Source organism: Rhinatrema bivittatum, chromosome 10, assembly GCF_901001135.1.
Source record: "Rhinatrema bivittatum chromosome 10, aRhiBiv1.1, whole genome shotgun sequence".
NCBI lineage: Eukaryota > Metazoa > Chordata > Amphibia > Gymnophiona > Rhinatrematidae > Rhinatrema > Rhinatrema bivittatum.
Window position 1 is genome coordinate 26,928,335 of NC_042624.1, and position 13,813 is coordinate 26,942,147.

The following is a 13,813-nucleotide window of genomic DNA, read 5'->3' on the forward strand; positions in this document are numbered from 1 at the left end:
CTCCTGCTGAGCCGCTCCCCCTGAAGAAGATGAATTATTTTTCATAAAAAATGGATGAACTGTTCTCCGAGTGGTAATCTTGAGCTAGTGATAAACCTGTTTTCTTCTGTTCTTATGAATTTTACCGGGGATAAATTACATAAACAGAATTAATCCACTTTTATTAAGTAATGTATCATCTTTAGAGGTGAGCGGCTCTGCAGGAGATGAAATAAAAAGAAAACTTTATTGAACTGCCCAAAAACATAACCAGGGAGAAACTGAAGCCTAAAGGAGAAAAAGCAGAATTGGCTGAGAACTGCAGTGAGGTCGCTGCAGAACAAGTCTGGATCCGACTTGTGTTACGTGGCAAACTTGCTGGTCTTCAGAGAATATTTATTGTATTTGGATTGAATTATATCTGTTTGTACTTTTTATAAATGTATTTTATGTTACCTGCTTTGAGTATTTTGCCAAGAAAGCATGCAAGAGATGGAGGAATAAGACCGGGTGAGTTGGCTGAAAAATGTACAGAGAAATGGCAAGGAGGGATGGATGTGAAGAGGTTGTGGAGGGGAGAATCAGCAAGGAAGCAGAGAGAACCGGGAAGAATCAATGTTGGAAGTAATGCACAGAAGGAAAGGAATCGAGAGACAAAGGGAGAACAGTGACTGCAGGGAAGATAGAGAAAAAGATGTTGTATGAGGAAGGTAGATAATAAGTTTATATTAAATAAATAAGATAACTTTGGCAGTATATAATTGTATAAGTACTCACAAATCTCTATGTAAGCTCTGGTTAGCTCTGTCATGCACTACTTTTAGTGGATACTACTCTTGGCTATTTCTAAGCAACACGACATCCACCCAGTTTCTCTGCCCAGAGCTGTCAGATTTAACATTTACCAGCTTTGCCTCCTGGCTAGCGATGTGGAAGTGAAAGGTGAGAAGCTGGGAGCTCTCCTCTGTGCATGGGGCTCCCGGCAGGTTTTAACATTCAAAGGCAAGGGGCCTTGAATCAGTGGAGTTTGGATCCATCTCCTGAAGCTCTGGATCTTGGTCTTTCTCTGCCCACAAACCTCATACTCCACAGAGCCCACAATTGTGGGTAAAGCTTACGTGGAAGAGTCTAAGAAGCCAAGCTCTGGCATCGTCTGACGCGATGGGGAAAGCTGTGCTGCTGCATAGATGTGTTTGATGGGCAGGCCATATCGGAAGAGATGTATTTAACCCCCTCTGATATCTAGAATGGTTCCTGGCTCCCCGAGGGATAAAGTGACTGGGGGAGATTTGAACGGCCATTTGCTAGGACAAAACTGCAACAGTTTGTCTGGATTTCAAGAAGGGGGATTATAATAGAATGAGGAAGCTGGTTAGAAAGAAACCGAAGGGCTCCAACAAAAGGGTTCAAGATGTACCGATTAAAAGCAGGAGGACAAGAATCAAGAGGGAACCAGCATGGCTAAATTGTGAAATCAAATGGCTACCTGTAAAAGAAAAAAACCAAAAAACAAACTGGAATGGGCACTTAACTGATAAAACATCGGAGAGCACAAATTATTCCAAACATTGAGGCAGGCTGAAAGGGATTAGGGGAAGAATCTTGCCAGAGAGCAGAGGAAAGTATTTTTTTTTTCTTGCAGTATATCAAGAGTATGAGACCAGTGAGGAAGGCATTTGTCCCACTGGACATCAAGGAATGATCAAAGATTAGGCCATTGCCAATAAGGTGAATGATTTCTTTGCATCAGTGTTCACCAAGGAAGATTGGTGGGGTGATCTCAAACCAGAGGCTTTCCTTAGGATTGTTGCCTGTGAGGTGCTAAGGATCATCACTGTGGAGTGGGAAGAAATGATGAGAATTAGGGAGAGTAAATAGTAACAAGTCCCCAGGGCCAGATGGAATCCACCCTACAGTTCTAAAACTAGAAATTGCAGACATTGCAGGCTGAGGACAGTTACAGGCTGATCTTTGTGGAGTAAGGAAGGCTATGGCTCAGACCATATTTTGAAAATCAGAGCAGTGCATAAATTATCCCAGGACAAGCAGGATATAGTCCTCACATATGGATGTCGTCACAGAAACAACATCCAAGCAACTGAGCTACAAGGAAGTTGGGGTATTGAAGAAGCTCTATGGGTCGACCTAAAAAAAGATGACGGAGCGTCCATTTATATTGGAGTGGTTTACAGGCCTCCAAACCAAAAGGAAGAGCTGGACAGAGATCTGGTTGAAGACATCCATAAGATAGGTAAGAAGGGAGAAGTGGTGATCGTGGGTGACTTTAATATGCCAGATGTAGACTGGAAAATCCCATCTGTGAGTGATAGTGGATGCCATGCAAGTATCTTTGTTCAAACAAATGGTGTTGGAACCCACGAGAGAAGGAGCTATACTCGACTTAGTGCTCACTAATGCAGATAATGTCTCAGATGTCCAGGTGGGCGCCCACCTCAGCAGCAGTGATCATCAAATGGTATGGTTTAATATCACTAAAAGAATAGGGAAAAGAACCACAAAGACCCGAGTTTTACAGTTCAAAAACACAGACTTTGAGGAAATGGGGAACTACCTGGAGGAAGAACTTAAAGGATGGGAGAATGAGAGAGATGTGGATCAGCAGTGGACCAATCTAAAAGGAGCAATCACCAAGGCAACTGCTCTATATGTTAGAAATGTAAAGAAAAGCAAAAGAAAACTGAAACCTATCTGGTTCTCAAAGGAGGTGGCTGACAAAATTAAAGCTAAAAGAACAGCATTCAAGAAATATAAAGGATCCCAAAGGGAGGAGCACAAAGAAGAATATTTGTATCAACTGAGGGAGACAAAGAAATTAATCAAGTTGGCAAAGAGTCAAGCAGAAGAGAGGATTGCCAAGGAGATAAAAAATGGTGACAAAACATTTTTCAGATACATCAGCGAAAAGAGAAAGGTCCAAAGTGGTATAGTGAAATTGAAAGGTGGTAATGATCAATGTGTGGAGAGAGACGAAGAAATGGCAGAAATATTAAACGAATACTTCAGCTCTGTGTTCACTAAACAAGACCCTGGAGAAGGACCATCTCTAAACAACAAGAAACTGGAGGGAAGGGGAATAGATGAAAATCCTTTTACAGTAGAAAATGTGTGGGATGAACTAAAGAACCTGAAAGTGGACAAAGCCATGGGGCCTGATGGGATTCATCCAAGGATATTGAGGGAGCTCAGAGATGTTCTGGCGGGTCCGCTGTGTGACCTGTTCAATAGATCCCTAGAAACAGGAGTGGTGCCGAGTGATTGGAGAAGAGCGGTGGTGATCCCGCTTCACAAGAGCGGGAACAGGGAAGAGGCAGGCAACTACAGACCGGTTAGCCTCACTTCAGTGGTGGGAAAAGTAATGGAGTCACTGCTGAAAGAGAGAATAGTGAACTATCTACAGTCTGGAGAATTGATGGACCAGAGGCAGCATGGATTCACCAGGGGAAGATCCTGTCAGACAAATTTGATTGACTTTTTTGACTGGGTAACCAAGGAATTGGATCAAGGAAGAGCACTAGATGTCATCTACTTGGATTTCAGCAAAGCTTTTGATACGGTTCCGCACAGGAGACTGGTGAATAAAAAGAGAAGCTTGGGAGTGAGTGCCGAGGTGGTGACCTGGATTGCAAATTGGTTGACGGACAGAAGACAATGTGTGATGGTAAATGGAGCCTTCTCTGAAGAGAGAGCGGTTTTAAGTGGTGTACCGCAAGGATCGGTGTTGGGACCGGTCCTGTTCAATATCTTTGTGAGCGACATTGCGGACGGGATAGAAGGTAAGGTTTGTCTTTTTGCAGATGACACTAAGATCTGCAACAGAGTGGACACGCCGGAAGGAGTGGAGAGAATGAGACGGGATCTAAGGAAACTGGAAGAGTGGTCGAAGATATGGCAGCTGAGATTCAATGCCAAGAAGTGCAAAGTCATGCATATGGGGAGTGGAAATCCGAATGAACTGTACTCGATGGGGGGGAAAAGGCTGATGTGCACGGAGCAGGAGAGGGACCTTGGGGTGATAGTGTCTAACGATGTGAAGACAGCGAAACAATGCGACAAGGCGATAGCAAAAGCCAGAAGAATGCTGGGCTGCATAGAGAGAGGAATATCGAGTAAGAAAAGGGAAGTGATTATTCCCTTGTACAGGTCCTTGGTGAGGCCTCACCTGGAGTACTGTGTTCAGTTCTGGAGACCGTATCTACAAAAAGACAAAGACAAGATGGAAGCGGTACAGAGAAGGGCGACCAGGAAGGTGGAGGATCTTCATCGGATGACATACGAGGAGAGATTGAAGAATCTAAATATGTACACCCTGGAGGAAAGGAGGAGCAGAGGTGATATGATACAGACTTTCAGATACTTGAAAGGTTTTAATGATCCAAAAACAACGACAAACCTCTTCCGTAGGAAAATAATCAGCAGAACCAGGGGTCACGATTTGGGGCTCCAGGGAGGAAGATTCAGAACCAATGTCAGGAAGTATTTCTTCACGGAGAGGGTGGTGGATGCCTGGAATGCCCTTCTGGAGGAAGTGGTGAAGACCAGAACTGTGAAAGACTTCAAAGGGGCGTGGGATAAACACTGCGGATCCATAAAGTCAAGAGGCCGCCAATGAAGAGTGGGTGACTCGCCAGAATGATGGCTATTGACACAATACCCTTATTAAATAAACATACACATGCTTACTGTGACTCCAACATCGCTCTAAGCTTCAACAGCAAGAGGTAATGGAAAAAAGGATTTGCACTCACAAAGGGGGGAGTAGCTGGCTTGTTACGGCGGTTACTACCCCAAACCAAATATGCCTGATACTTCACTTTCAATGCATATACAGCATAGCTTTCTGCTTCAATGACAGGGGAGAAGAATAACTGATACTTCACACATCCAGCAGAGCTCTCTACTACAACGGCAAGGGAGAAGAAAAAGGGTTCGCACTCAAAAAGCGGGGAGTAGCTGGCTTGTTACGGCGGTTACTACCCCAAACCAAATGTGCCTGATACTTCACTTTCAATGCATATCCAGCATGGCTCTCTGCTTCAACGGCAGGGGAGAAAAAAACTGATACTTCACGCATGTCCAGCATAGCTCCCTGCTTCAACGGCAGGGGAGAAGAAAAAAAACCAACAAGGGCTGTACAACATAGTCTAGGTAAAACAAATAAGCATGGGTGTAGCTTGCTTATCGCGGCAGTTACTACCCCTACTACCCCTAACTAATCAAGCTAGATATTTCACTTGGATGCAGCTCCATCACTGCTCTCTACATTAATGGTGGGGGTGGAAGGGGAATAGAACAAAGAGCTAAGAGAAACAGATAAGTATGAGAGAAAAAATGTGTGAGGCTTGCTGGGCAGACTGGATGGGCCATTCGGTCTTCTTCTGCCGTCATTTCTATGTTTCTATGTTTCTATGGATGGAGCCCTATCGCGGAAAACTTTCTGTCAAAGTTTCTAGAAACATTTGACTGGCACACTGAGCCAACTGAGCATGCCATGATCCCTTGAGCCACAAGGTTCTCCCTTCAGTCTTCTTTTTTCCGCGCTGCTATTAGCCTCGCGGTGAAGGAGCCCTATGTGGTAGTTTTCCACACTATTTTTCCTAACGGGAAAAATTAAAAGTTTTTCAAAGTTATCCCCTCCATAGGGATCTCCCTTTTTCTACCTTCTGGTGAGTATATTTTTCGGTCGATACCGTTATTTCAGATATTTTAGTCAGAAGGCCGTCGACGGCTGTCCGGCCTTCAAAATGGCTACCGGCTTTAAGAAATGCCCAAATTGTCCTCACCCCATGTCCATTACGGACCCACATGTCAAATGTGTTGTGTTTGGGCGAGAATCACGATGTCTCGACATGCCCACAGTGTGCTGAGATGACAGCAAAAGGCAGACGGGCTCGTTTGGAGAAGATGGAGAATTTTGTAGCATAGTTAAAACACAAATTGAATGTTTAGAATCTAGAAAGATTGGAAATCGAGCTTCCAAATGGCAAATGGAATTTAATAAGTACACAGTGATGAATGTTGAGAGACAAAAAAAATCCAAATTACCAGTACACACTGCTGAGGTCCACTGAGAAACTGTTATCAAGAAGGACCTTTGAATTACTGTAGACCACACAATCAAGCCATCAGTACAATATGCAGCAGTAGCTCATACAGCTGTATATTAGGGATAATTTGTAATGGCATTGACAACAAATCAGAGCTCTGGTGCAATCATTCTTGGAGTAACTGTGTATAGTTCTGATCACCCCATCTCAAAAAGGATGTGGCAGAACTTGGATGAAGAATGGCAGCCAGGATGGAGAGAGGATTGGACATCTCTTGTACAAATGAAGGCTGAAAACGTTGGAGCTTTTTAGCTTGGAAAAGACTGGGGATGGGGGATATGATAATCTTACAGGCTCATGAATGAAAGAAAAATCAAAAGCAAATGGTTGTTTACCCTGCACAAAAATACTTGGACCAGGGGGCTTCCAATGAAGCTGTATGTTAGCATAAGAACATGCCATGCTGGGTCAGACCAAGGGTCCATCAAGCCCAGCATCCTATTTCCAACAGTGGCCAATTCAGGCCATAAGAACCTGGCAAGTACCCAAAAACTAAGTCTATTCCATGTTACCGTTGCTAGTAATAGCAGTGGCTATTTTCTAAGTCAAATTAATTAATAGCAGTTAATGGACTTCTCCTCCAAGAACTTATCCAATCCTTTTTTAAACACAGCTATACTAACTGCACTAACCACATCCTCTGGCAACAAATTCCAGAGTTTAATTGTGCGTTGAGTGAAGAAGAACTTTCTCCGATTAGTTTTAAATGTGCCACATGCTAACTTCATGGAGTGCCCCCTAATCTTTCTATTATCTGAAAGAGTAAATAACAGAGTCACATCTACCCTTTCTAGACCTCTCATGATTTTAAACATCTCTATCATATCCCCCCTCAGTCGTCTCTTCTCCAAGCTGAAAAGTCCTAACCTCTTTAGTCTTTCCTCATAGGGGAGCTGTTCCATTCCCTTTATCATTTTGGACACCCTTCTCTGTACCTTCTCAATCGCAACTATATCTTTTTTGAGATGTGGTGACCAGAATTGTACACAGTATTCAAGGTGCGATACAGAGGCATTATGACATTTTCCATTTTATTCACCATTCTCTTTCTAATCATTCCCAACATTCTGTTTGCTTTTTTGACTGCCGCAGCACACTGAACCGGCGATTTCAGTGTGTTATCCACTATGACGCCTAGATCTTTCTTGGGTGGTAGCACCTAATATGGAACCTAACATTGTGTATCTATAGGATGGATTATTTTTCCCTATATGCATCACCTTGCACTTATCCACATTAAATTTCATCTGCCATTTCGATGCCCAATTTTCCAGTCTCACAAGGTCTGCTTGTGATTTATCTACTCTGAACAATTTTGTATCATCTGAAAATTTGATTACCTCATTGTCGTATTTCTTTCCAGATCATTTATAAATATATTGAAAAGTAAGGGTCCCAATACAGATCCCTGAGGCACTCCACTGCCCACTCCCTTCCACTGAGAAAATTGTCCATTTAATCCTACTCGGTTTCCTGTCTTTTAGCCAGTTTGTAATCCACGAAAGGACATCGCCACCTATCCCATGACTTTTTACTTTTCCTAGAAGCCTTTCATGAGGAACTTTGTCAAACGCCTTTTGAAAATCCAAGTACACTACATCTACTGGTTCACCTTTATCCACATGTTTATTAACTCCTTCAAAAAAGTGAAACAGATTTGTGAGGCAAGACTTGCCCTGGGTAAAGCCATGCTGACTGTTCCATTAAACCATGTCTTTCTATATGTTCTGTGATTTTGATGTTTAGAACACTTTCCACTAATTTTCCTGGCACCGAAGTCAGGCTAACCGGTCTGCAGTTTCCCAGATCACCCCTGGAGCCCTTTTTAAATATTGGGGTTACATTAGCTATCCTCCAGTCTTCAGGTACAATGGATGATTTTAATGATAGGTTACAAATTTTTACTAATAGGTCTGAAATTTCATTTTCGAGTTCCTTCAGAACTCTGGGGTGTATACCATCTGGTCCAGGTGATTTGCTACTCTTCAGTTTGTCAATCAGGCCTACCACGTCTTCTAGGTTCACTGTGATTTGGTTCAGTCCATCTGAATCATTACCCATGAAAACCTTCTCCAGTATGGGTACCTCCCCAACATCCTCTTCAGTAAACACCAAAGCAAAGAAATCATTTAATCTTTCCGCGATGGCCTCATCTTCTCTAAGTGCCCCTTTAACCCCTTGATCATCTAACGGTCCAACTGACTCACAGTTTAAAGAGAAATGCAAGAAAATATTTCTTTAATCAATTGATAGTTAAATTGTGGAATCTGATGCATAGCAGGATTCAAGAAGTGTCTGGGTGCACTCCTATAAGACAGGGGCATAAACAGATACTAGAGATTGAATGGCGGCCAAGTTGCAACACACATCTACAGGGGGCAGTTAGATGAGCTCTGGTTTGAGTCTGTTGGAGACAGGATGCTGGGCTAGATGGACCATTGGTCTGATCGAACTTAGCTGTTAACTCCTCATAGATAGCTCCCTTATAGAATGCATGAACTTTGTGCTCTCTTTATCTGATGTGTCTGCCAAGTTGCAGGTTAAAGAGAAGGTCAAGACAGAGTTTAATTAGCACTCAAAAAAGCAGGAAGAACAGGCTCACAAAGTGCATGTGTGGAATGCAGCCCAGGTTGAAAGTGACTTGGTTTTGATGCATAAAATGGAGCAGGTAGAAAACTTTGAGAAGTAACGCAAGATTAATCAGCTTTCCCAAGTTTTGGCTCATTTTGGCCTCCAAAATGGTTAAGAGGTTGCGTGTGAGAAATTCCATCTGAATCCCTCTCCCTCTTGTCTAATGCCTATTGTATTCTTGGGGATATTTGAAAAAAACATCCCTGAGTCGAGAGGAAGTATAAGAGCCACAACTGTCAGTGGACAGTTTGGATGAAATTGTCCTGTTTTAAGATTTGCAGTGGGAGGAAAATGCTCCTCAAGCCTTTTACTAGTCAGACTCATGTTGGATCCGGATTGTGGCCAGCTGCTGAAACTTTTCTTTTAACCTGGAAATTCCTTCTTCCTAGGAATCCGGATGTGCCCCCATCCCTGTAGGACAGACGGAACTTGTCTGTTCCTAAGACATCTTTCTCAGGGCCTTGTTTGTTCTGAGATTTCCCTGGGGTATCCCAGTGTATGCTATGGGTTTTTTGTTTTCCTATGGGAGAGCAGTTAATGTGGTTCTTTCGCCAGCCGAATTCACTCAGTCTCTGGCACTTGGGGTTGGAAATGGGGGAACTGGTTAATAATTTAGACTGTTGTCCAATCCCACGTTTCCCACTGCCACTCCTTGTGACCTTACAGAAGTCACTTCATCTTCCATTACCTCGAGCACAAACTGAGCCGGGAAGCCCTCTGGAGCTGGGAAATGCCTGCTGACCTGTGTCTCTAAAATCCAAACCTGATGAGGGGGGCTGTAGCATAGTAGTTAAGACAAACATCAAACAATCTGCTTTAGGTTTAAATATCTGGGAAGGAAGAGAAACCTGCCCTAAAGCTGAAGACTTGGGAGGTGGATTATTCAAACTGATCAAGTCAGTTGCAGTATTCTGGAGAGCAGAGCAGAGACTGTCCAAGTGAGAATTTCTTGTACACTGCAACTAAATGATTTAAAAAAAAAAAAAAAAAAAAAAACAAAACAAAACACAATCTTAGATGCCATAAATTTCATGATTTTTCAGAATATGCTGAATTTCTTCACTGCAAAGGGAAGAAATTTATAGACTTCGATGAAGTTCGACAAGAAATAGAAACCGAAACTGACAGAATAACTGGAATGAACAAAGGAATTTCTTCCATCCCCATCAACTTAAGAGTCTGTTCCCCAAACGGTGAGTGGAGAGAGCCAGGAGCAGTTCTGTGTTCTTTAATAGATGCTGTGCTTTATCAGGTTTAACAGTTAACATCCTCAAGGGGAGGAGCAGCAACACAGACAGATACTTTGAGCCAAACGCTCTTCCTTGTAACTAATAATAATGCAAAAAAAATGAGTCCAGATTTTTCAGATGCATAAATATGATGCGTAACTGCTTTCTTAGCATTGACATGTTAATCCATGACCAGTGAATTATGCACCTCTACCAGCAGATGGAGATGGAGCAAAGTTGATGTCAACGGTATATATACCCCTGCACTAACATTAGCCTACCAGTATTCTCAATCTCCAGCAGATGGTGGACATGCATCTCCCTACTGGGGGAAACAATTTAGTAGAACTAGGGGTCACGATTTGAAACTCCAGGGAGGAAGACTTAGAAGCAATGTCAGGAAATATTTCTTCACTGGGAGGGTGGTGGATGCCTGGAACGCCCTTCCGGAGGAAGTGGTGAAGACTAAAACTGTGAAGGATTTCAAAGGGGCATGGGATAAACACTGTGGATCCATAAAAGGCTAGAGGATGGGAATAAATAAAGCTTAACCGGCATGGAGCGGCAGTTATTACCCTTCAGAGAAACATGGGGGTAACCTGCATGCAGCGGCAGTTACTACCTTGGGAAGCTTGCTGGGCAGACTAGATGCACCATTTTGGTCTTTCTTCCGTCATTACTATGTTACTATGTTTAAAAATAAAATTTTTTAGAAAGAGAAAAGGATGAAATTTATTTGCCCTGCTCTCCTGTGGTGATACCTTATAGTCCATCCCTCAGTCAAGTTTTCCTGAGGTGATCTCTGTGGATCCCTCCCTCAGTAGAGTGCTTCAGTCTAGCACCATCAACGAGGCACTGGGTTCGCCATTGAGTGTCCTGGTTGCCCTCGAGGCCATTGACCACCGGGTGTTATGGGAACTGGCCGTGGAGGCCCGCAACTGGCTCCCTCCACCTACCGGCGCCACAACCCACCTCTCGCCATCCCCTAGAGTTTGGTAGCGTGGAGAGCCACAGCAGACACGCCCTGCCCACGCAGACTCCCCATTGGACTTCTGCCGATGGCTCTCCTTCTCAGCCAGGACGCGACAGAGTTACCAGGCCCTTCTGCGCTGTCGGGCACCCTAGGCGCGTGCGTCGCTCGATGCTAGTTAAAGGGCCCTCAACAGGAGGTGCCGCGGCTCCTCCCTACTGACCCCGGCCTATATTAAGACAGGCCAAATCCTCAAACCTTGCCTTGGCTTACTGGTTTCTACTTCTGCTCCTGGAGGTTCCGTTCCTGCGTTTATGAATTCTGACCTGCCTGTGGACTCTGACCCTTGCCTGCACCCGGACCATGAGATTCACCACCTACCAAGACCTGTGCCTGTACCCGGGCCATGAGATTCGCCGTTTACTAAGAACCTTTCCGTACCTAGACCTCTAGCTCTGCCACCCGTCTCTCCCATGCCTGAGGCCCCACGTAAGTCAGCTGGCCCCGGTACCCAAGGGCTCAGCCTGAGGGGACGAGGGCTGGTAGTGGTGAAGCTCCAGCGGGGTCTCAGCCTCTCCCCGGCCTCGCCAGCCAATGGTAGCATGTTTAAAAGTTCTAGAATTTTTGGGATCAAAGTTCCGGACCAGACTCCATCAGATGATGTCACCCATGTGTGAGGACTCCTGCTGTCCTCGGAGAGCAACTATTACAGGTAAGCAGCCCTGCTGTCTTATCAGAAAATATGGGAGAATTTGCATTCATCAGCCAGGAAGCTAAGCATGGGGTGCACTTGGACTTTCCAACATGACAATGATCTGAAACCTAAGGCCAAATCGACCCTTCAGAGGCTGCAGCAGAAGAAAGTGAAGGCTCTGGAGTGGCCATCACAGTCTCAACATCATTGAGTCACATTTGGGGAGAAATCAACCAAGCAATTCATGCTGGACAATCAAAGAATTTCCAGGATCTGGAGACTTTTTGCCAAGAGGAATGGAACAGCTTTACCACATGAGAAAATAATCACAGCTATCACAAAAGACTGTAAGCTGTCATTGCTGCAAAAGCGGGCAATACATGATATTAAGAACTAAGGGTATGCAAACTTTTGAACAGGACATTTTATTATTTCCCTTATTGCTATGGTTTGTGTTATGATTGTGCTATTCTGTGATGCATAATAGTTTTAATTTGAAATACATTAACTGGGTGTTTTGTCTGATCACTGATATTTTCTTAAAATGCTACACATCTTGCAAATTCTGCCAGGGGTATGTAAACTTATGAGTACTGCTGTATATTTTGCCCGGCATAGCTGTGATTGTAAAGGCTAAATTGCTTTTTATTTGGCCAGGCTCCTGCAGAAAGGCAAACCGTTAGTCAGAATAGCTCCCTTCCTCAGAGTTGGAGGTTTTTTGGGTTGAGTGCAATGTATTACTCTGTTTAAGGAGAACAGGTCTAGGTGTGAATAGGCTTCTGTTGGGGGGTAGAGTGGGGGAGGCGATTAAGTGTGCCTATGCTTGGAGAGTTTTGTGTTATGCGCCCCGTGCGCGGGCCTGCTCACCTTCATGGTCCCACAGCGGGTCCCTGGACAGCCTCCCTTGCGGTAGTTGCCAGTCCTGCTAGGCCCCAGCATCCTGCGGCAGCGGTCGCTGGGCCTCACACCGAGGTTCGACGTCCTCGGCCATATTGGCCACGCCCATACATGCGCACGGACTGCCCGGACTCATGTAGGGCCAAGGGCAGGTCCAAGCTCCGCAGCGCGCCCTGATTGAGTCCTGATGTAAGGAAGTTCCTGTCTCTGCTTCCTTGCCTTGGCAATCGGGTCGGTTTGTTCTAAGATTGCCTCTGCGCTTCTTCTTGTTCCTGCTTCTCCTAGCCTCGTTCCAGGATCCTTCTGTTCCAGTTCTGTTCCTGACTCGTTCCTGTGTTCGTCTGTCTGTCTATCCAGGTACTACCCTCAGACTGTCTTACTGGTACTGACCTGCCTGCCGCCTGCCTTCGACATCGTCTGACCTCTGGCACCTGACCTCTGCTTTGCTTGACCACTCCTCGGACTGAACTCTGGACATTGACCTTTGCCTGCCTGACCTCGTCTCCAGATTCTGGCTCGGTTCCTTGCCTTGTCATCACCAACTCTGTTCTGGTTTTCCCTGTTCCAACCAGCAGCCACCTTTGAACCCAATCGCGCTCTCCCTGTCTCCGTGGGCATGCCGGACTGTTACTCTCTTAGGAGACCCTGCGAAGCCCACCTAAGTCCAAGTGGCGGGGGGACCTCGGACTTCCAGTGGTGAAGCTCTTCCTAGCCTCTGTCTCCTTCCATGCTCCATCCCCTGGGGGCAGTTACCTCCTGTTCCCTTTCAGGAGCCATTCCACCTCTGCCCCTGGACAAGGGTCCACCCCCGAGCGCAACATTTTGAAAGCAAGATAAGACTTTTTCATTGGAAGCTTCAATTTAAGGCCCTTGCAGACAAAAACAGCTGTTTTTTTTTTCCTCCTGCAGGAGTGAACGTCCCTGTTCTGTATGCCATGGTACCGCGGAAATGGGCAAGTCCTCCAAAGCAGCTCAATATTCAAAAAAGCAGACAGCTGAGCCTGGGGCCGCCTCAAAAGTGCATTCAAAACCAGTTTGACAATTTCTGAGTCCATTGGCTTTACTGCCATTTTAAGGACTTAACGATCAGGTTCGGGGTCCAGGCAGGACTGTTCTCTTTCCTTCAGGACCCCCCAAGATTACTTATGCTTAGGCTGTTACAGCTGATATTCTAAGGGGAGCAAGCTGTTTTATCTAATATTGGAGGAATTAATATCAGCCAGGGACCCAAAATCTAAGCTCAATAATAGTGTAAATACACGATATAATCTTATGTATAGCAGACCTC

At 44.8% G+C, this 13,813-nt stretch overlaps 1 protein-coding gene across 9 annotated transcripts in view; it reads left to right on the forward strand.

Moving 5' to 3' along the window:
- The window catches only part of DNM3 (dynamin 3), a 694,116-nt gene that overhangs the window by 78,185 nt on the left and 602,118 nt on the right, over window positions 1-13,813 (forward strand). For 8 of the 9 annotated variants that reach the window (XM_029617605.1, XM_029617601.1, XM_029617602.1 and 5 more), the window contains exon 3: window positions 9,779-9,928. The exons of the other annotated variant lie outside the window; for it this stretch is intronic. In XM_029617605.1, the coding sequence (XP_029473465.1) occupies window positions 9,779-9,928 (150 nt within the window). The remainder of the gene's footprint in view (window positions 1-9,778; window positions 9,929-13,813) is intronic. 9 annotated transcript variants of the gene reach the window in all.